At 38.0% G+C, this 20874-nt stretch overlaps 1 protein-coding gene across 2 annotated transcripts in view; it reads left to right on the forward strand.

Moving 5' to 3' along the window:
- Positions 1-20874, forward strand: part of MPHOSPH9 (M-phase phosphoprotein 9) — a 42065-nt gene that overhangs the window by 1458 nt on the left and 19733 nt on the right. Inside the window, exons 2-9 of one of the 2 annotated variants that reach the window (XM_084648896.1) lie at positions 2408-2546; positions 5363-5516; positions 9080-9169; positions 12255-12778; positions 14334-14460; positions 17862-17946; positions 19048-19154; positions 20728-20850. In XM_084648896.1, the coding sequence (XP_084505022.1) occupies positions 2440-2546; positions 5363-5516; positions 9080-9169; positions 12255-12778; positions 14334-14460; positions 17862-17946; positions 19048-19154; positions 20728-20850 (1317 nt within the window). In that variant the 5' untranslated portion in view covers positions 2408-2439. The remainder of the gene's footprint in view (positions 1-2407; positions 2547-5362; positions 5517-9079; positions 9170-12254; positions 12779-14333; positions 14461-17861; positions 17947-19047; positions 19155-20727; positions 20851-20874) is intronic. The other variant, XM_084648897.1, reaches the window with a different exon arrangement.

Raw genomic sequence — 20874 nt, forward strand, 5'->3', positions numbered from 1 at the left:
TGAGTTATTTCCTGATCCTGTTACAATAACGTTAAAATTTGTAATGTGGACAGGACTAGGCTTGGCAAGCTGGTCAATTGACTGGCCAGTTGGTCACCTATTATTTGACCAATGTCAAATATCGTCAACAGATATTCTAGCAAGAACGCCCAGAGCTCAGCAGCAGCCTACTTTTGTTTGCATCCTCATGCTATCGATTAGCAACCCTACTTAAATGTCTTGTCGCTCACTTCGCTACCTGTTTGGGGGGGAAAAGGTGAACTGATAGAAAGTTGAGCATCTTAACTGGGTGTAATCTTCAGAACAAACATTCTGTGTATGCATGTATATCATCATATACCAGACCATCAATATACGTAGCAGCTTACAAAGCACGTTAAACAACTTAAAAGACATGGTCCATGTCCCAAAGTGTTTACTATCTAAACTGACTAGACAAATGTACAAACTGAGAGGAGGGTTCAGTCATTAAACCTTCTCCCTAACACAAAGAAAATTAGATGCACAGCCATTAAGCTTGAAGAGTTGGCCTCGCATAAGTGCATTTAAAAATGACTTTTTTTCTTTTATAGTTGCCATGTGTTTGTTTTTGTTTAATTTCATGTTTCTTTTCTTTTGTAACTGTTAAGTCTTGAGTAACTTCATATTTAAATGCTAACCTAATATTGCTATAAAATATAATTATGCTATCATTTTTTTCAGAACTCCACTTAATAGTGTTTTGCATTTTTCTGAGTTAAAATAACTCAGTTAAGTAACTCGTTTTTTGTACTTAGGTATAAGTATCCATCTAAGATTTTTGGACACCATAAAGTCATACTCTTTTTTGTTACTGTTGTTAATGTTCTGATCAATTAATGCTTTACAATATTTGGCTATTTTTGACATTATTTGATTAGTCAATTGACCATTTATTTTTGGAATGATCAACCAACAGAAACCACACACTGTAGTTCACCTCTCCACTTCCAGCAAGTCCATGGCATAGGTTCTGAACACTTGTAACATAGTTTGTTCTTGTGTTGTTTGTAGATGCAAATCATGTGACAACTGTGTTTGAAAATTATTCCAGATGCTGTTATATAACCAAGAGTGGACCAGTCCTGAACTGTTATTCTTGAGGCAGCGGTTGAGTCTGAGTGCAGTGAAGGCAGTTTATTCAGGCCTTGAGGGAGAAAAGGACCTCATATTGTTCTATAATGATTTCTTTTGCTGACTTGTAGAGCAGTACTAATGGATTCCCGAGGGAGCAAATTCTGGCTTTCCTGGGCTGGATCAACAGTTGACACAATCCAGGAACTTTTAACATGGAGCTTGATGCAAATTTGCCAGACACCCATTAGTTTAAAGACTAAACTTACCAGACAGAGCCAATATGAGAGAATGGTGTCAGGAGAGCCACCAGCAAATACCAGGAGCAATTTGCTGCTAAGGAACATAATCCATGACTTCAGGCTGATGGAAAATGGGTGAATGCTGGGATTCTTGCTAAGAAGCTGTCCCTGAACTTTGGTTGGGACCTCTATTTTTTGTATCCACTTTTAGGTGTCTGATAAATTTGAAGCTTTTCCACATCTTTTCTGGCTGCTAGAAGGGAGAAAGAGCTTTCTTTTTCTAAGCACCTCTGACTATTAGGGAGGTGTGCATCTTTAGTATTCTACCCTTTCCCCAGCTTCTGTTTTTTTAGATCCTCCTCTCATGGAGATAGCTGCAGTGCCTGCCTGTGAAGTAATTTTTTCAGACATGACTTTTCTCAGTTTCACTGCTGCCTACTGAATTATTAAATACCAGCAATGAAAAAAACAGAGTCTAGTTAATTTTCATCAGCTGCTGCTTGGAAAAGCAACTTTAAGATGATGGTTTGGGGGGAGCAGGACGGTGCTCCGGGCTGGGACTGAGGGTTTCGGAGGGCAGGAGAGGGATCAGGCTGGGGCAGGGGGTCGGGGCACAGGAGGGGGTCAGGGGTACAGGCTCTGGGCGTCGTTTACCTCAAGTGGCTCCCAGAAGCAGCGGCATGTCCTCCCTCCAGCTCCTATGCGGATGTGTGGCCGGGCAGCTTTGCACACTGCCCTGTCCGCAGGCGCCGCCCCTGCAGCTCCCATTGGCTGCGGTTTCCGGCCAATGGGAGCTGTGGGGGCAGTGTGCGGCACCCCCTGACTGCCCCTATGTTTAGGAGCTGGAGGGGAGACATGCCACTGCTTCCAGGAGCCACGCGGAGTGGGACAAGCCCCCAACCCTGCTCCCTGGCGGGAGCTCGAGAACCAGATTAAAACTTCTGGAGGGCTGGATGCGGCCCTTGGGCCACAGTTTTCCCACCCCGATCTAAAGATTAATCAAATTGTTTAATCAAACAACGAAGCCAAACTGCTTTTTGAATTGAAAGTATGATAATTCTGTATTTTCAAAGAATAACAACGGTATCGTTTTGGGGAATAAAATATGGAAAATTTGGACTTGGTGAAAACTGTGCAAGAACTCTCTCACTCTTCTATAGAATCTGACATCAGAAGTTCCTACAACTCTGGCTGTAACTTGAATACTAACAGGTAATGATAATGTATAGCACAAACTAATATGTATATTTTTAAAAGAGGAAATATGTATTGGACTACAGCTCTTTTTTGTCTCTTTCTGTTTGGATGGTGCCTAAACTCATTTGAAGTGATGTCTTGTTTCACTAAAGTAGAAGCTTCAGAATTTATTATGCGGCTTTGTTAGCTTCTGCTGGGACAAAAAGAAAGGTGACAAAAAAGGGCCAAAGCATACATGTGAAATAATACCTCAATTGTTGGTGTACTTCTTTATTATTTTAAATCTGTAGAGAATGCAGCTGTATTATTAAATCTGTATGTAAATGTATATAGGCCACTTCTACCCAAATATAATATTGTGAATAGTTTGTTCTTTCATATGTTAAATGGAGCTAATATAAGACCACTTTTATGATAAAATTGCTTATTAAAATAGGTTTCAGAGTAGCAGCCGTGTTAGTCTGTATTCGCAAAAAGAAAAGGAGTACTTGTGGCACCTTAGGTGCCACAAGTACTCCTTTTCTTATTAAAATAGTAATTGTATTCATTTACCTGTACTTACATTTTGTAATGTAGGAGGAAGCATCACAGTTCACATTTATTTATTGTTCTTAAAATGCATCTTCCTTGTTTTTCCAACTTGTCTCTTTCTTCCTTTCAAGGTTGAACTTTTTTTCTTCTTGTGCGCTTTGGGCCTGATAAAAGCCCAATAAAGTCGATGTGATACTTTCCATTGACTTCAGTGGGATTTGGATTAGGTCCATTCAGTCCGGGATAAGTTATGTCAGTGTCATGTGAGTGACAGTTGTGATCTTGCACAGCCTTTTGTAATACTGATGTGTTTTCTGGCATTGAGAAATGAATAAAGATAATTCTATTCCTTTAGTATACTGTTGCTGTAGGAGGGATAGGACTATCTATTGTGATTAATGAGTATTGCTGTTGAAAGCCACAAAATCTCATTTCTTTAGACGATAGAGAGGTACTTAGAATGAAACTAGACAACCTTTTAGTCTGTCACTCAAACTGCTAACAGTCACCATTTCCAGGCAGGTGACACAATAAATGTTGAGCCAAGAATGACAGTCTGTATCCAGAGCATTTTGTTAAATAAAGCTATAAAATAACAGAACATACCTGTTGACTCTTACCAATTCTTATTCTATCTATAGGTACATCTTTATAAAGACAAGAAGGAAAAATTAAAAATTCTGTAATTGTGATGGTCTCATAATATCTATCAATCCAGAAGGAGGCACTGCAGTTCTTTTCTTTTTCTTTACACTTCATAAAAACAAAGAAAATATATTGTAAACATCCTGATATGAAATAGGATTCTGCAAGACAACTGTAATGTGCAAAACACGAAAAGGAATACAAAAAGCTGTCCACTTAAGCAGATAACTCCATTGTGCCAGGAAGCTAAATCTGGGCTAGTGAACCTACCAGGTAGCTAATCAAGTGTAGGACTGTGATTACTAGTTCAGCAAGGACCCCAAGTGGTTAGTGAGCACATAAGCTTTCTGTGGCTTTACCCTATACTTTCACCTCCTGTGAAGGTTAGAATTTCCAAGTAGGAATTAAGGCTAGGACAGAGATTTTTTTGGGACTGTACCAGATTCCCAATAGAAAGAGGGAAGGATGCATTTCCCTGGAAAACAGGGATTTATAATTTGTGATTAAATTGTAGCCCTGGTTGATCTCACTCACTAAACTGCTGTGTTTGAATCCCGACACTGGATGATTTTGTTTGACTCTGGCTTCTCTAGCACTCTGCCTGGGCATAGATTCTGTGTGGTACCCTTTCTGGAAGTGGGATCCCTGGGCCCAGTTGCCCTAGTTCCCAGGACCAGTGCTGAACTCCCTAAGAGTCCCCAGTAACTTAAACATGCCCTTTCCCAGAGCTCCATTTTTGTGGGCACTCTGGTTTATAATTTACCCCTTCAGGGGACATATTATAGTTGAAGCAAATAGACACAGATTTTGCAAAAAGATTTTTAGAACAATCACTTTTTGCTTTAAACAGCACCAGAGATACACAGATCAAGACAAAAGAATACACATCTACACACCATTACCTGCCCTCACTTCATTACCACTTGTGAGCATTCTTCAGGATTTGAATCTGTTTCTTCTCAGGGATCCAAATCCCTTCTCTGAGACTTCACTCCTCCAGCTCAGGCTTCTCTTCTGAATCTCCTTTCTGCCCCTGCAGCCGCTTTCTTTAGCTTTGTCTGGTCAGAAACCTGCCTTTTTTGAATCATTCCAAAGTTCTCAGTGTTTGTGTTTTTTAACCCCCTGTTCTGACACTTCTGTCTCTTTGTTCTCTTCTGGAGATTTTCCACTCCTTAAACCCCTTTTACTCTCTGCAGCCAAGCAAGAGAAAACTGCTTTCACCTAGGATGTAGTCATCCCATTTTTCTGTCTGGGTTTGTTGATGGTCTTTAACAACTGTCCTACTCAGAGATGGACACTAAGGAATCTCTCTCTGTCTCCTTAGGACAAGGAATATGAGGCAAGAATACAGTAAAGTTCATAATGATAAGTACTCAAATATGCAAAAAGTTCATAATTTCAAACAGAATTAATAAATTATACATTGATTCCCTAAGTTATCACAACATGTTTTATGAATTTTCTCACTTTTTTGAGGGGAAAAATAACCTTGTTTGTGTGATCAGATCAATCTGATTTTTAGTATATTGGGTTTCAGAATGAGAAATCAATACATAAAAAGGGTTTTGTATTACTAGTGTATTATTTTGAGTACTGTTGTTGGACAACATTTGGCACAGTAAATAATTCAAATGTTTTTCTTCATGTTTCAACAGAAGTAGTCCTTCATCCAATCCGAATGGAGTTTCCAGTTTCTCAGGGAAGACCAGCCCCTCTGTAATTCCTGGTTCTGTTGAAGTGCTGGCCTCCTTTATGCAAGATATACAAAAGAGTGGAAGGACAGACTCAGAAATTTTGAAGAACTGTGAGGTATCTGATGTTCAGTTTTATTTTTTTAAGTTTGTATTATGTAAAAAGGTTGCAGTATGGAGGACAGGTCTAATGGTGCTATAATTTAGAAATAAGATGTGACAATGTGTGTTTTGACATGTATTTAGGGAACTGTTGTGACATAACAGTTAGAATGTAGTACATTCCACAATGTAATCAGTTACATTTCTGTGCCTTATTGAAATCCTAGCTTGGCTTCGTATATCTTAATATGGCACATATAAAGTACAGATGTAAATGTGTTTGAAATGTAATAGACATTTTTTTAAAATGTTGCAATAACTTTGAGTCTAATTTTTAAACCTTTAAAAGCACTGAAATTCAATGTAAAATATTACACCAGGGTAACTACACGGTTGTTAGCAGAGTTACTTGTACTGTACGGTATGGTACCGTGAAATCAGAATCAGAACCAAAGTCTTAGAAAAGTACTAGTGTGAGTCATTAGTTTTATTTTCAAGAAACGATTAGTGTTTTTGAATTGTGGCATCAGTGTGTGTTGCATTCTTCAACAGGTGTCAGGTCACTTTAGCTCATTCTAGATTAAAATATAAGTATAAAAATAAGATAATGTAAATAAAACCAAACTCACTGGTGCTATTTATAAATTTGATAGTCACTTAATGTTTTAGAAGTCTTTTACATCATTTTATTAACTTGCATTTGTTTTAGTCTTTTTAAAATCTGTAATAATGTTATTGACATTGTAGTAGCACTTTGTAGCGGTGGAAATGTCTTGAAATACTATTAATGTTTTACAAAAAAGTAGCTTCTTTGCAAATCCAGTACTTTTTCAGAGTTTCATGACTTGACATTTTAACATAAATTTCCCCAAACCACTAGGCAGAAGTCAACATCTTGATAGTGAATAAGAGATAGTAAGTAGGTAGAGTGGGATATGGTATGAACTTTAGACAAATATTACTCTGACTAGAACCGACCCTGTCATCAAATGATGGGACTCAGGATTTTGGCCTGCATACATAATGTATGTTTGCTTTTTGGAACATACTCACCCTGAGAACCATTGGTGCTCCTATTCTCTTGTCACGTGAATGACAATGAGAGTGGAACCAGTGCAGGATTTTTATGGCAGGACTCTGCGAGACATGTTGGAGTGTTGCTGCCAAGGTGATTATTAATGGCTATAATTGTCTATGGTCAGCCCCCAGTGGTGAGGGTGTCATCTGTATCAGTCTTGACAGTGTTGCCTTGACCTTGTCAAGGAACGCTCATAAATCCCTGAGAAGCTGGTCTCCTATCTCTGTATGTTCCATGGTGGCAAGATTTTCTTATAGATATGGCAATGGCAACATCATCACTGCTTATGCACCTGCTAACCTTGATGATGAGGAGGACAAGGAACTATATGCACCAGCCATGTATGATGTCATCAGCAGAGTATCTGTTCATGACATTTTCATTGTGTGATGAGATGTCAATGCTATGCTGGTAGCCAATGCTAGAACAGCTTGGCCAGAAAGCATTGGGCATTTGTTTGTGGATGAGACCACAAATGATAACGGTAAGTGATTGCTCAGGTTTTGTGCTCCAACCAGACTCCATGTTTCTGACACCGATTTCCAACAGAAGAACATACATGCCTGGACTTGGTATTTGAATGCTGGAAGAAGAATCAACAAAGCACTAGATCACATTCTCATATCCAAGCAATGGAGAATCTGTATACACCTCTGTTGGTTGATAAGTAGCACTGAAGTTGGGAATACTGCCTGCAGGTTGCCTGTGGCCATGGTGAAACCAAAGTTGTAGGCAACTCAAACCAAGCCTTCCGTTAGTCATTTAGACTGACTGACTGACATTGCTGTCAAAATGAAATACCAGACCGAAATCTTCAAATGATTTGACACTCTAATCCTTGCATGTGAAAACCCTGAACATTAGGAAATCAACAATTTGTGCGACTGTTTCCAGCCTTCTGTTATGGATGCCCCAAACAAAGTGCTGGGGAAAAGTTGCACCAGCCCTAAACATTAATGAATCAATCAACAGAGCCCGGACATCATAGGAAAACAGCATGTGGCTCACTTAAATGGGAACTATTAAGAATACTGATGACTCAGTGCCTTGCATAATACAACTTTAGAGCAGGACCATGAAATGTTTTGGGCAAATAAGGCTCAATTGATGGAAGCTTCATTGGCCAGAAATGATTATGGCTTGTCTGTAAAGAACTGTGCACCTTAAAAACTGGTCCACGGAACAAATCCTCCATTGTGAAAGATGGACACAATAACATACTGGACACCGAGGCAGAGTGTCTGAATGGATGGAAAGAACACTTTCAGGAGCTTCTGAACAACCCCATCAAAGCTGCTGATGTGCAGCTTCAGGAGGATGCAAAGAATCCAGTAACCGCCCCACCATGTAGAGGATGTACTATTGAGGAGGTTCGAAGTGCAGCCTATACGCCCAAGAATTGTTGTGCTGCTGGTATTTGTGGTGTAGCTGATCAAACATGGTTGGTATTCTGTCTTGGAGTGGCTGACACATATTATCAACCAAGTATGGGTTCGTGAGAAACTACCGAAAAACTGGGACCATAGAATTGTTTTGAAAAGGGAAAGGTGATTGTCCGGTGTGTTCTACTCACCATGGAATCACTTTGTGCTCCATTCCAAGCAACTGTTCACGCTGGTTCTTCTTGAGCATGTTAAGCCCACTGTGACGAATCTGTGACATCTACAGCAAGCCAGGTTTATGCCTGGCTGATTAACCACAGAACAGATTTTTACCATTAGACAAACGATTAAAAAAGCCCAAGAGTTTTGGTGTGGGAAGGATGAGATGTATATAGCTTTTATTAATATAAAAGCAGCTTTTGACTCTCTGGATCATTGCTCCCTATGGCTCCGCCTGCAAGATGCTGGTGTGCTTGGCAAATTCTGCAATCTTCATAGATATGCACTTCCAAAATGAAAGCTGTTTGCTTAGGTACTAGTGTGTCCAACTGGTTTGAGTACCACAGAGGCATCTCTTAAGGGTGCATGGCTGTTTCTGATCTGTTCAATACTGTTGTTCACTGACTGACTGGAAGCCATCACTAGCTGCACACAGGGGGTGGTACTGCGTGACTTTTGACATAATAGACCTGGAATATGCAGATGACATGGCTGTACTTGTATTCTCATGAATTAATCTCATCAGTGCCCTGAATGTATTTACAAAAGATGCAAGTAAGCTTGGTCTTCTTCCAATTGACTAGAAGACCAAAATGATGTAAGTGGTCAAGGTATCTCTACCCCATCCCATCGTGGTCTAATTTTGTAGAGAACACTTTTTCCTCCTTTATTTTTTAAATAAAACTTAGATATGAATACATTAACTAGAAGTGTCTTTTTTTATTTTTCTGTGTTTACTTTGAGTGTCACTTCTTTTCCTTTGCTGTAGTTGTTTTTCTAGCTGCTATTATTATTTATATTGCAGTTATAACTAGGGGCCTTAACTGAGATTGGGGTCCCATTGTGCTGCTAGAGTAAAAGCAATATGATTTTTAATTATTTCACTTTTTGGTTTAATAGACTAGGTGGATACAGTTATTCAAACTGGTGGAGAAACAGTGTCAAGAGCAGATAGTTGCCCAGCAAGAGCAGTTCCATCACCAAATCCAAGTAAGCCATTTATTTGTTTATGCAGCAGTTTTAGGCTGACTGCTTTTTAACGTTTTGATAAATTTTTGTATATTTACAAAACAGTACAGCACTGTATCATCCACTGCTGTTGTTTTTGTTCTGTGAATACATGTAGGGCCTGATAGTCCTTACATATGTTCAAATTTAGTTAATGGGAGTTGCGTGTTTTCATATCGGGGGAAAATTGGACCTCTGATGTTTAATATGGACGTCTGCAGTACCTTATCACCTGGCTGTTTAATAGTGTACATTTTTAGAAAGGAAAAAACAAAGTGGGTTTTTTGACTCAAATTGTTCTTTTTCATAAACATGTATTTTGACCAAATACACAACAAATGAGATTTTTATAGATAACTACCATTATACGTTAACAGTTGGAATACATATTTTTCTAATTTTAAAATAATATTTGCTCTAGTTCAGAAAACATAATCTGAAACATGATTGTCTTAGTTTTATGGAGTTTTGCGCATAGTACAACATTCATTGTAATATTCGAACAGATATTTTACCCTTGACTTGGAGAACTTCCCTTTCTAACAATGAAAAAAGATTCAAGATGTTAAGATCTTGTTGTCAGGATTCAAATTCTCCCTCATTCTTGTTTCACAATAATATCAGATTAGAAGAAAATGTATGTTTGAGCATGTAAAAGAGAGAATATTTTAATATCTTCATTTTGGTTGCTGTTTTTTCCCTTCCCTTTCCTGATACCCTCTACGCTAGTAGTAAGCAACAGTTCCTGAATTGATAAAATTAACAAGAGGTACTGTCCTTTTCTTCTATCCTATCTCCTATTACCTCCTTATTTTTTAAAATATTTTTGTCTGAACATTTTTGTCCTACCCATGTCCTGCACTCTTGTATTTTCTTCCTCATGCTGTAGAGGTTAATTATAGTTGTTGTTGCTCTTGCTAGCCTTGACTAGTACACTATGTTGGCTTTACCAGCCTTGCTTTTATTGATAGGAGGGCCTACCTCTACAAGAGTTAACTCTGTACTTTGTGGTATTAGCAGAGACTAGCTGCATGAATGGTCACACTGTTGAATATAAAACTAATGGCCCTAATGCTTTTCTCAATTACTCCAGTATAAATTAGGAGTAACTCAATTAAATCCATCATGAAGTAAATGGAGTTACTCAAGATTTATACAGGTTAACTGAGAACAGACTTTAGCCCAGTGAATCAGTGGAAAAATATGGGGAGAAAACACATTTTTAATAAGGAGACAAAACTTGTCATGTAGCAAGAAGCTTCTTTGATATTTAGTACCACTCTGAGGTATTTGGTTTGCTGTGCTGTCAGTGACATTTTAACTCCAAGGGACAAAGAGCCTGAGTTCGGTTTGGAATCACAACGGGGCAGATCCTCAGTTGATATATGAAATTCTTTGAAAAGCTACCTAAAATACATGTTTACTATAGGTCTGAACGTTTGCAATAGATAATTCAATATCTAGATATTATGTAATATTTTCCATTGCTTTTGACCTTGTGGAGTCATTTACATCTGTGCAAAGTGGGTGTACAATGCTGCCCAGTTAGAATAGTAGTGTTTTACACACTTTCCATAGATGTAAATGCCTACACATATTGAAAGGCAATGGAGAATCTGACCCATTTATGTCTAGTTCCTCCCCACCCGCACAAAGAAAATTAAAACAGAAAATGTTGTTGGTCTTGTGATCCAAATCACCAGTGGCCAAGGAAATTTTAATTTAGGACAGGAACTCCATCCTTGAATCTTTGTGGACAGAGAGGGAGAGAAAAAGACTGAGTTAAAATCCTCAGTAGTTCATTTTTATCACAAGTTAATTAAAGCTAGTGGGCCTGATCCTGAGAGGTGCATTACACCTGCAACTCCCACTGAAATCAGTGGGTTTTGCTGGTGTTCACTATCTCTTGGAATCAGGGCTTGTTTTTATTTTTCAGATTTTTGGACAGAAAGGTTTTTGTTTAATATTTTAATCTGTGCTCTCCAGAAACATTAAAGGAGATTTGACTCCTGTGCACAGAAAACTTATTAAAGTGTATGGGAGTTTAGTACGTTACATTTCTGGAAAACAACTATAGATTCTGATCTTGCAATGCATGCATAGAGGACCCCTGTGTACACATAGAGCTTCACTGACTTCAGTGGGGATATAGGTTACAATTCTAGTGCATCTTATTGCAGGATCATGGCCATAGGTACCAACACAGAACTTGATAAAAACATTTGGTTACTCTTTGGAACTGTTCCAGTAAATCAGCAATTATAAAACAATTTTTAAATGGTGTATTGTTTACCAGTATACTGAAATGGCTCTTTTGGAGACAATCCAGACTGAAAATTAAATATTTGAATTCATACTCTGCTAATTCTAGCAAATCTATATAGATAATCCAGTTAGTGTGGATATTTATGACAGAATGTTGTACAACCATAAGGCAAACACATAAAAAGTAAACCTCTGTGTCAAAATGAACTGCATAATATAAACTTATTACCTAAAAGGGATATTTTAAAACAAAGAGTTCATAGAAAATAATCTTACAGAGGTATGTTATTCCTATTACAGTTAAAGCTGAATTGTAGTTTCCACTTCCATTAAAGCTCTCCTTCTATTGTCAGAAATGTATAACTTGGATATAAATTTCCTTTAGACCTAAATTTAGCAAACATGTTCTTTGCCCTGAGACAAATTGTTTGCCTATTTTAAAGGATATGATTAAACAATTTATAACTCTGTATTTAGCTGATAAATCACAATAATTCTGAAGGCATATTGGATACACACATGCATGTTTTTAAATTTATAGGTGATTGCTGAGGATCGTCATTCACTGCTTCAGACTAAGATTTTTTTTTAACACACATTTTACTGTTATGCATAGGACACGTTTTTATTTTATGCACAATATATCTATATATCGAAAAGCCTTAACCAGAAATTAGTTCAGATAAGTTCACTAATTCCTAACAATGAAAGTTAATGTAATATGCATCAAAATACTAATGGGATTTGTGGCACAATTGTATGGTAAAAGCATTTTATCTATTCATCTTTTCTTTTTTTTTAGTGTATACAGAATGAGATAAGACACTTAGTGAAATTGCAGAACAGTAATGCTTCATGGGATTCCTTCAACAGCAAAAGTTCTCCCACTAAACATGCAAACAATTTGTCTTCACTAGAAAGTCAAATGGGGTTTTGTTCTGAAAACTTTGAAGAAACTCGGTGCATTGTCAATCAACTTAAATCTAATGAAGCTGAAAGTCAGCCAAAAGCATCTGCTGAGCATCAAGAGTGTTGTGTAAATAGTATTTCAATGAGCAGTGGTTATGGTACCCTTTCTGCATCAGAACTGAATCCTAGGAATTCTAAAGACATTCTGAAGTGCATGGGGTATCCAGAGAAGATTTCAAAAGGACAGGGTGATGCACCTGTGACGAAGAAGGATTCAGTTGCAGCCAATGTACAAACTAAAAGAGAATTTATACAAAAAACTGAGAAATATTGTCCATCACTAAAAGATGGTATTTTAGTTTTTCCTGCTGAACTTGAACATGAGATTACTGAAGGTCAATGTGGAAAAGCAAACTGGTAAGTGACAGACTTTCCAATTAGTAAATTTAGTACAGTGTGGCGCCAGTCCTGCAAACACACACGAGTAATTTTATGCACACAAGTAATCCCATTGAATTTAATGAGACTACTGGCATGCGTAAGTGTACTGTGCTGCTTGGCATATGGTCAAGTTAATTTATCTCAGCTTTTTATGTATGATACATTTCTTGCCTTTTATGATATTTGGAATGCTTGTCTCTTATTGATATGGGGGGATAAATGCAGTGATATATTTCTGATTACAAAAATGAGCTAAAAACACATAGTTGCTATGCAGTGTTTTCATTTATAGGTGGCAAATTTCATGTATTTAAGTTTTGAATGTCTGCCTGTATGTGATTAGTATGCTGCTATCTTGTGCAATGGCATCGTTTCCCGTGTGCATGCATTGTAGTATAGGTTAGACTGTCATGAATCACAAAAAACAAAAATTGTTCTTTTTTTGCTGTACTCAGCAGAATGAAAGTTCGAAGGGTAAGAAGAACTTTTCATCATCAATAAACTGAAATGAATGTCAAAATGTTTAAATTAATTTGGCTGGTTGACAGCATATAATACCATATGTGGCTGACTCTTCCCTTTCAGTGAGGTGGAAATGGGAATGTGTGATTTCTGCTCCATATTTATATCCTCTGGGTGTGAGTGTTTCTCTCCCTCATCCTTCTTTTATTGGGGTAGATTCTGATAACCTTGTTCATGATGACTAGTATCTTAGTTCCATGAGTTGTCCTCTTGAAGTCAATGGGGCTCTCACAGAGTACTACTCATCATAAGTAAAGGTCTCAGTCTCTCTCTCTCTCTGTATAACTTTTCTTTGTGTATCTCTGTTTGCATCTCTCCTACTGTTACAGAATCACTTGGATTGGAAGGGACCCCTAATAGTAGGCTATGTGGCCATGCCCCTGCTTAATGTTGTGATTGAGTCTGTTGTTCCTAAATTAACATTGATTGCTGTTGAGTCAGTCAAATTACTGCTTTACATTTGGCTATCTTTTTATTCATAATCAGACTGATAACAGACACACTGCACTGAAACACTTCACTTATGGAACTAGCCAGGATTCCATGGTTCTGGTCAATTTCAGCCTGTCACCAGTGTGCCACTGTTAACATAATTCTGTGAATTAACATAGTGCTCACTTGGCTTATTGTAATCCACTGTGTGGTTACTTGAACTGACCAGGAAACATGATGTTTGTCTAAATATGTGTAGTGCCTCTGTTATACATATAAGTTTCTGTTGTGATTTGTTAAAATATAGAAAGTTTGATTCTAAGTTTACGGGGCCAATAATTTTCCTTATCAGTGCTTTTGTTGGAAGTCAAAACGCAGAAAATCAATTTGGTTTCAGTTATTTCTCACTCTTTCTCAAAAATGCATATGGGCAATGAAACTTTGATATCTGTGTTTCATATTGAATGAAATGAATTTAGCAAGAAATGAATTTCAGTAGAAATTATTTTTACGTTACTATAAAGGGAATAGCTGTTGTGTGTGGTTGTTGTTTTTTTCCCCTCTTCTTTCCATGTAGTAAATATCTAACATCATGGGCACAAAAGCTGAAACAAAACCAGCCGAAAAGAACAAATCTGGAAGAAGAAGGGTACATGAACGCTGTGCAAGGAAATGAGCAAGCTAAGAAATTAACATTTGAGAACGTAAGTGATCTACTACTCCTGCCTAGGATGTTTCGACACAGATGTTCAAATAAAGCTTTATGAGTTACTTTTTACAGTATGTACTTTTTATAAATGATCATATACTTTGCAACTGTGTTGTATTACATCCAGAAATCTCTTCCTAAAAAATGTAGGGCCTAATGTGAGGTGAAGCCCTACAGAGCTGAGGGCACTTAGCATCTCCTCGGAGACCCTGCACACCCCTTCCAGGTCGGGAACCTTAAGCAGCTGGGAACCACTGACTAGTTTTATTGGCCTTTTATAATAAAACTCGTGGCAGGTTTTTCTTTTTTCAAACATTGGTTGATGTAAGCACAAGGAACTTTGTCCCTCCCCATATATGCTTTCACTAAAAACCTGCCCCATGAATCCAATTACAGTATAGGGTGCTAAAAACACACAATCAGCCCTACCTATGAGAGACATTTGGGACACTGGATTAGGTGTTCAAAACCACTTACGGTAATGTACATAGTTGTGGCCTTGGTATTCATGGTTTTTGTGCTGTAGCTCTAAAAGTATAATGTTGCCTTTTCTTTTAATGTTCATTATGTTGTCTGCCCAGAATGCATTCACTCTTGTGTTGCCTTCCATAGAATAAAAGTGCCAGCTGGCATGACGTTTTTAACCTTAAAGGAGCAATATGCAGTATAATAATTTACATGCTAATCTCAGAATCTGGTCAAACATCTAACTATGATGCTTTAGAACGATGGTAATTGTACTAATAATTGTCATACACCTCTCTCCTGACACCATCTTAAGGAAGAGATCCTACACAGCTGTTTAATGACTCCACCTGCCAGGAAGTAGCAGCCTTGAGGATTGCTTATCACCTGGCTTTATAAGGTGCTGCCTATTCACTTTCCTTTTAGTCTCTTTGCTGCTCTAGAAGCACTCAGTTGAGACCTTTTCATTTTTCATTGTCATGCCTCTGAAGAGCAGAAGAAAGAAATTTTAAAAAACTGAAGTTAAGAAATAAGAAAAAAAATTTGGGGGAGAGAGAGAACGTGATGCAATGATTTGGGAAGGTTTTTCTGCTTTGTTTTGGTTTTTGTTCCCACTTTCCCATTTAGCAAATCCTCCCCTTTTTCAGTCCTGAGCTATACTGAGCTTTTCAGTTCTGCCAAGCAGCATAGTTACTGAGCAACAATAGCTTCCTGCATTTGGGGCTGAGCAGCATCAGTATGCCAAAAGGGTGGGAGGTGGGGGCTATCCTAGTTGATTGGAATGTCTTCAGACCCTAGCATGCTCTTGAGTAAACTTGAATGTACTGCAGGATAGTATTTCTGTCTTGATTTTCCCCAGCTCTGCTTAGCAGACCTTCTTGAGGTGTACTTCCCACTCTACTCCTTTGTCGGTTGGTGCTTTTTCCTGGAAAAAAAACAAACCCCATATATATATATATAGCTTCTGACTCTTTTTCCTTACTTTTCAGATGGTATTGGAGGGAGCTTAGCTAGTCTTTCAATCTTTGGGCACCCTGAATGTAAAATCCAGTTTTGTATGTCCTGCAGGGGGAAGAGGAGTAATGGATTGTGTGATGTAATTCTTAGAAAGTACAAAACTTGAAGTTGCAGCCGCTAGGGACTTTCTCCCAGTAAGAAATCTCTTGGAATCACTTGCAAATGATTGGATATCTGCAATGTAAAAACTTTGTTTTATGCCAATATGTGTACAGGTTATTAAGGAAAGCAATATACTGCATGTATACAGGACATGCTTTTCAGAAAACAACTTTATATAGGTATCAAATGTATTGAAATTTAGGTAAGATTGTATTTTTCATCGAAGACTACAGACATGCTGAGTTTGACTCCTTTACAAGAAAATATCTTTGAGTTATTAGAGTGCAAGTTCAGCATTTCTGAAGAACACAGGAATTGCCAATCTAGTCTAGTATCCTGTTTCTGACAGTGGCCAGTACCAGTTGCTTCAGCAGAAGGTTTGAGAAAACCCTGCAGGTGGGATGGTGCTCTCAAGAATGATGCTTTATATACCTTCCAAAACTCTTCATTTTTTAATATTAAAGGTGGGTTTGTAAATTAGAGACATTGTCTGTTGATTTCTGACTCCCATCTTGAATTTTACCCCCAAAAGGTTTAGTGTATCAACGTACTACATCAAAAGTCTTGCAGAGATGGTCTTCGGTGAGAGTTGCAGTACTTGGCACCTCATTGAATGAAGTTCCTAGTCATATCCTAGTCGTATTCTGTTTTAGCAGTGTTTCTTCATTTCAAAAGCTGTTTTCATTCACTGAACGTAAAACAATTTTTGAAGGTTCCCCGAGGTTGTACTAAGGAGTTTTGAGATTCCCAAGGCTTGCTCTGTTTGATTCCAGGCTCTTAAATAGGGTCAGAAAGCTTCAAGCACTGGGCTTTTAAGATGATGCAATTAAATTTGAAATCACGTAGAATACATTACCAATGCACAAAAAAGGTCATTTTACTAGAGTTTTGACAACTTCATGGGTTGAGATGATGAAGGCTTCAATAAAACACCTTTGTATAGAGCCATACCGGTTCATTTGCCATATTTTCCTGTTCCTTCTTAAAAGATGGGACTACTTTTTTCTATGGATGCTTCATTTTTGTCAGAGTGCTGCAGGTAAGACCTCAACCTAGTTTAACTACCCTATACATCAGCTTAGTGAAAGGCATTTCTTCCTTTGATGAGGGAAGAGGAGAGAGTTATGACAAAATGAAAATTGAAATTATTTGCTGTAGTCTTCTCCATACTACTTCCCACCTCTGTTGAGGTTTTGTGTCACTTTGTATTTGTTGGGGTGGTTGATTAGATAGTCTTGAGTGATGACAAAAGGGTGTTGGTGGTGTATTACAAAGTTAAGATTATAGAGAGTATTTACCTCCTGATTCCTGGTAGGTGGAGTCATAACAGCTGAATGTAAGAAATTCCAGTCTTAGGATGAGGAGAGAGAATAACACATTTATTGGTAAGTAAGTCGTCTCTATAATTGCACCTTTTATGGAGCAAAAATTCAGATGACTGTCAAGCTGACAATGGGAGAGTTCTTAGTTTTGTGAAATTTCACAAAACCACATTCAACTAAACGTATCACACTTGAATTAAATAAAAAAGTGGGTTCCCAAATGTGTGTGTGGGTCTTTTTTTTGTTTTTTAACAAATATAGTATGCTGTGTTTGTTGGCTGCAGCGTATTGGACACACAATGTCTGGGCCTCAATATCAATTCAGTTGAATGCAGATGAATCATGTTATTAAACTAAATTTTTAATTCATTGTTTGTGTAACAAAAAATGTTCTAATGCAATATTTTGAACTGGTGCACCTTTATTCCTCCTTTTCTGCTTTTATGTTTTGTAGTCCATAAACCATGTTCTTTTCCCTTTGGAATTTTAGACTAGTGTTGCTGCTTCACCGTCATACACTTTTTACCTCAGCCAACCAAATGAAAGTCCGAATTCCTTAGCCTCTGAAGCTTCAGGTAGAGTTAATTACCGGTTTATTACTAGTAAAGCCTGACATTCCATTCTTTTTTCTTTTAGATTCTCAGTATTTAGAATTCAGTCCTTTACAGTTACCTCTTCTGTTGTTTTTATTTTTCTCTAGGAAATTTGTTTCTAGCATTGGCAGGCTGTTGAACCTTTTAAAATCACATAATTCTGATTATCATCTTGCTATTTTCCCCCTTCAAACCCTTGATGACTTTCACAGCCAATATCTCACTACAGCTAGAGTTAGGCTGTAAATCAAAGGATCTAAGGCAATGTTTCAAAACCTAGTAGGACTAAAATCACTATGCTGGATTAATAAACATTTTCAGTTGTCAATCCTGGTTCAGTGATCAGAGGGGGTGTGGAAACTTGGAAGCACCACTGCTGTAAGCCTGCAGCATGTTTCCATACTCATTCCCCAAATATGTGAGCAGACTGCATAGACCTGTTTTTGTCAGTCAGACCCAAACAATCAACTGACATATTTTTATCAGAACATAATGCAGATACATTTTAGGAACAAGACCAAGTACAGAAGTACATTTATGCAAATTTACTACACCCACTCATAACCTACTGAGACAGAACTGTGAATTTAAGGCAGCAACTTGGACTTGGAGCTGTTTGTTCATCCCATTGATGCTGGGTCTTCTGGAGGATTTTATTAGCTTACTCCAGAGTGCTGATCCAAACCAAGGAGTAGGCAATTCAGAGTTATGACTAGGGCTAGATTCTCAGCTCTAGCGTACATTTTCATAGCTCCATTGACTTAAATAGGTCTATGACAATGTACGGTAGTGGAGGATCTGTCCACTAGAGTCCAAGGAGGAAGCCCAAATATTTTCACTAATTTATTGGCACTATGTTTCTGGAGTGGTATAGTGTAATACTAGTATACTTTTGTTAAAACCTCTTGATGCAAAACACCAGTTGCTGCTGCCAAAGATTTGAAGATGCTTAAGTAGACACTAGTATTTAATACAATGGCTATGTTGGCTATGAAAACAACAGCTGCATAACAGACTTCACTATTTTTGTTATGCAGAAGTGAACTTTAAAATTGTGATACATCTTTTATTTTTGCTTCTTAGGACTTACCTACTGGAAACTAGATGAAAAGGAAATGTATCACTCTTTGCCTGAAAATTGTAGAAATGAATTTTCTAGTATTTTTGCCACAAAAGTTTCATCAGATCAGGTACCTTTTTGTTCTTGCTTTGAAAATCCTATAACTGTTCATTGTTTCCCATTTGCTCTTTATAGTCCGCAAAAGAGTCAATCTCTGCAGTCTGCCTGCTATAGGGGCTATCTAATTTCTTTTGTGATCCTGTGGCTGTTGAGGTCATAGAGGTGCTCAAGCTACCAGTAGCAGCCCCCTATTTTAAAGAGAGGGGGATAGAGGCTAGTGTGGTCAATGAAGGAGCCTGAACTCTGGATCTCCCCCTTTCCCACTCTTAATAAGACAGCAACAGAATCTGTAGACCTTTTAGAGTATGTCTACACTGCAGCTTGGTGCATGGCTCCCAGCCTGGATAAACAGACATGGGCTACCTCTACTTGAGCTAGCAGTACAAACCCGCCCAACCCCCTAGATCTGTACTTGGGTGGCTCACCCATGCCACTGCCCGTGTTACAATGTCCACACTGTGCTTTTTTTTAAATGCACTGGCTCAAGCAGCGCTTGCACATGTCTGTCTACCTGGACTGGGAAGCATGCTCCGAGTTTGTTCCCCACCCTAAGGCATGCTGCAAGACCTCCACTCAGCAGGCTTTTGGGACGGGGTGCATTGATGAGGATCTAAGTGAGTAAAAGAGATTAGTAATTGATAATCCTGACATTTTGGATGTGTGGGGAACATATCTAATTAATAAAAGGTTATTTTGTAAGGTTTGTATGTATCATATTGTACACTTGCCTAGAGTTTAAAAAATAAGTAACTGAGAGATACCTCCTAAAACAATTGCATACAAACTTCATTAGTAATTAAAATATCTTTAAACCCTGCAGGCCTGAATGTCTTGTCACTCCAGTGATTTACAATGTTAGGAAGTCTTATGTAAGCTTTGGTGCCTAAAGGGAAGATGAGACGGTGGATAGACAATTATGAATTTACCATAACAATCATACTTCAGATGATCCATTTTCATTTGGATTGAGTGGTGGGCTTCTGTTATTTAGCCCTGTCAATTACACAGAGAAGTAAACTTCCCCATGGAAATGTCTTTTTTGCTATTAACTCCCACTTTCAAATTCTGCTTCTTCATTATTCACTTGCATCTGATGAACTGCTGTGTTGGGGTCCTGTGGGCTGTCAGGTGGAGAAATTGTAGTAAAATTGAGGAAAAGGCAGAAGTGCTGTTCTTCAGCCGTTCACTATAGATTGCTTCTCCTAAATGTGTAGCCATTATTGTTTTGAACGAGCAGCAACCAGAATAATTGTTTTATTGAGCTCCTCATTATCTTCAGTCTTGTAATGTCTACTGGAAACTAATCTGCCTTCAACATGGGTTTAGCTGAGAACAGTAGAATTAAAATTACCACCTGCTTTTTATCTTGTTTAAATACTTCAGGCATTCAGAGATAGAGAGAGAGGCTTACTGTTTACTAAGGATTTATATATATTTTTGAAAGCTCAGTGATTTTCCATGGGTGCATTAAACAAGCCCTTCCTAAGTTCTTCATTTTAAATGAAATGTATTAGGTGAAGATTGCTTAAATATCATATTTGTTTTAATTTGGGAAACAATTAGCAATTTTGTTGTTTTTTAAGTCATCTTCTGGTGATGAGATGAAACCATCGTTGAAGGATATTTATCATAAAAAACAAAGGGAAAGCAAGCAGCCGCCAGAATGGAATCTCATTTCTCCAGCCCAGCCAAGTCACCCACCAGAGGTAACATTTATTTGCACATTAATG

The sequence above is a fragment of the Lepidochelys olivacea genome, assembly GCF_965140295.1.
Source record: "Lepidochelys olivacea isolate rLepOli2 genome assembly, chromosome: 15".
In the NCBI taxonomy this organism is placed as follows: Eukaryota; Metazoa; Chordata; order Testudines; family Cheloniidae; genus Lepidochelys; species Lepidochelys olivacea.